The 2,500-nt window shown below is 41.0% G+C and overlaps 1 protein-coding gene across 1 annotated transcript in view; it reads left to right on the forward strand.

Moving 5' to 3' along the window:
* gemin5 (gem (nuclear organelle) associated protein 5) overlaps window positions 1-2,500 on the forward strand; it is a 35,018-nt gene that overhangs the window by 17,697 nt on the left and 14,821 nt on the right. The window contains 1 exon segment of the mRNA XM_080839507.1: window positions 1,903-2,172. Within this exon segment, the coding sequence (XP_080695633.1) occupies window positions 1,903-2,172 (270 nt within the window).

Genomic DNA, 2,500 nt, shown 5'->3' on the forward strand with positions numbered 1-2,500 from the left:
TATTTAATCCCTATAGATATTCAGGATTTATTAAATCCTTATAGATATTCTGGATATATTTAATCCCTATAGATATTCAGGATATATTTAATCCCTATAGATATTCAGGATTTATTAAATACTTATAGATATTCAGGATATATTTAATCCCTATAGATATTCAGGATTTATTAAATCCTTATAGATATTCAGGATATATTTAATCCCTATAGATATTCAGGATATATTTAATCCCTATAGATATTCAGGATATATTTAATCCCTATAGAAATTCAGGATATATTTAATCATTCAAAGGTCCTGTGAGCAAAGGTTAGTAAAGGACGTGTAAAGAACCTGTGACTAACTTCTTAGGTCATAAGAATGTGTGTGTGTGTGTGTGCCTGTTAATAACTCCATACAGTGCCCTCCACAAATATTGGCACCCCTAGTGAATATGAGCTAAACAGGCTATCAAAAAATAAGTCTTTGCTGTTATTCCTCTTGGTTTTTCACTCAAAATATTCACAAAAATCTTACCTTTTCATTGAAGTAAAATTATTAAAAGAAAGAAAAACATTGACATTAAATAATATTTTTTCCCCAAAACATGTGTGCCACAATTATTGGCACCCCTTAATGTAATGTTATTTGCATTATAGGAGAAGACTCAGAGCTATTGTCTTGGCAAACGGAGGCTGCAAATAACATTACATTAAGGGGTGCCAATAATTGTGGCACACATGTTTTGGGGAAAAATATTTATTTAATGTCAACAGTTTTTTTTTCTTTCAATAATTTTACTTCAACGAAAAGGTAAGATTTTTGTGAATATTTTGAGTGAAAAACCAAGAGGATTAACAGCAAAGACATATTTATAGCCTGCTCATATTCACCAGGGGTGCCAAAGACATATTTATAGCCTGTTTAGCTCATATTCACCAGGGGTGCCAATATTTGTGGAGGGCACTGTAGGTCATAAGGATGTGCGCGTGTGTGTGCCTGTGACTAACTCCTTAGGTCATAAGGATGTGTGTGTGTGTGTGTGTGTGTGTGTGTGTGTGTGTGTGTGTGTGTGTGTGTGCCTGTGACTAACTCCTTAGGTCATAATGATATGTGTATGCCTGACCGCAAGTACATTTGTGGGGGAGAAAATCTGACACGTGGAAGGCGCACTCAGACAGGAAAGTACTAATTTAAGCCTTAAGAAAGAAAAAGGAAGTTTCTTTGTGTTTGTTGCAGCAAGCTGTCTTTATTCCAGTAAAGTGCGGTAACAAAGCACATGGAACATACTCATGATTCAGCGGTGCAGATCTGAACAACAAGCATCTCCAACTCTAGCCATATATAGTGTTAATGGCACCTCCTAGGCTGTTAATGTCAATGGGCTAGCCTTCTAATGCCAACCGGTCTGGTAACCTTTTGTTGTTCTGTACGATAATCAGGTTTCTCTGACCTGCTGTCTGAGATGGTTCTCAATGGCCTCCCCCATTCCCAGACTATGATTAGCTGCAGTCACTCACAGTGAGTTTGCCTCCTGACCCCAGGTGTCTGAGCAAATCCAGTGTGGGGACCTTTCCTTTGATGATAAGATAACCATATTGGATAGCAGCTGCTTGACCATAAATCTCATGTTCACTCGCAGGATATAATGATGTCATTTCTTACACGGTTGATGATGTCACACTGTATGATGTCAGGGGTTATATCAAACGCTAACTAGGTGTCTAAACGGGACCCTTAGGGGGTATCTCAAACGCTAACTAGGTGTCTAAACGGGACTCTTAGGGGGTATCTCAAACGCTAGCTAGGTGTCTAAACGGGACTCTTAGGGGGTATCTCAAACGCTAACTAGGTGTCTAAACGGGACTCTTAGGGGGTATCTCAAACGCTAACTAGGTGTCTAAACGGGACTCTTTGTAGGGAAACGAGCTCAGCAGTTCAAGGCCAAGATGAAGAAGAAGAAAAAGCTGACCGGAAAAGGGGGGATGAGGATCGAGGACAACGAGTCACCTGTGGGAGAGGTGGGGAGAAGCGGCGGAGGAGGAGGAGAGGAGGACGAGGAGGAGGAGGAGAAGGAGAAGAAAGGGATGAAGATTGGCTCAGTGACAGAGGAACCGGAAGCTACTCCTTCCAGCAATGGAGAGGGAGAGGAGGAGGAGAGGAGCAGCACCAGCACTCCACTGACTCCAGGTACGTCCTCATCACACACACACACACACACACACATACACACACACACTCAGCTGTAGTCTCACATGGTGATTTGGAAAGTCCCAAGATCAGATTTTGATATAGATCAATACCACAGACAAACCTCCTCCTGTAGGGCGCTTCAGTGTCAAGAGAAGGACAGTAGATTAAAAACATCGAGCTCGGAGGCGGAGAATATAAGTGTTTTGCGAAAATAGAAATGTCACTTTGTTTTCACATCCTGTGCCAAAAAAAAAACATTTCCAAAGAATGACCTTACTCGTGTGCTTGCGTATGTCCTCCTCACACACACACACACACACACACA

Source organism: Sprattus sprattus (assembly GCF_963457725.1).
Source record: "Sprattus sprattus genome assembly, chromosome: 1".
In the NCBI taxonomy this organism is placed as follows: domain Eukaryota; kingdom Metazoa; phylum Chordata; class Actinopteri; order Clupeiformes; family Clupeidae; genus Sprattus; species Sprattus sprattus.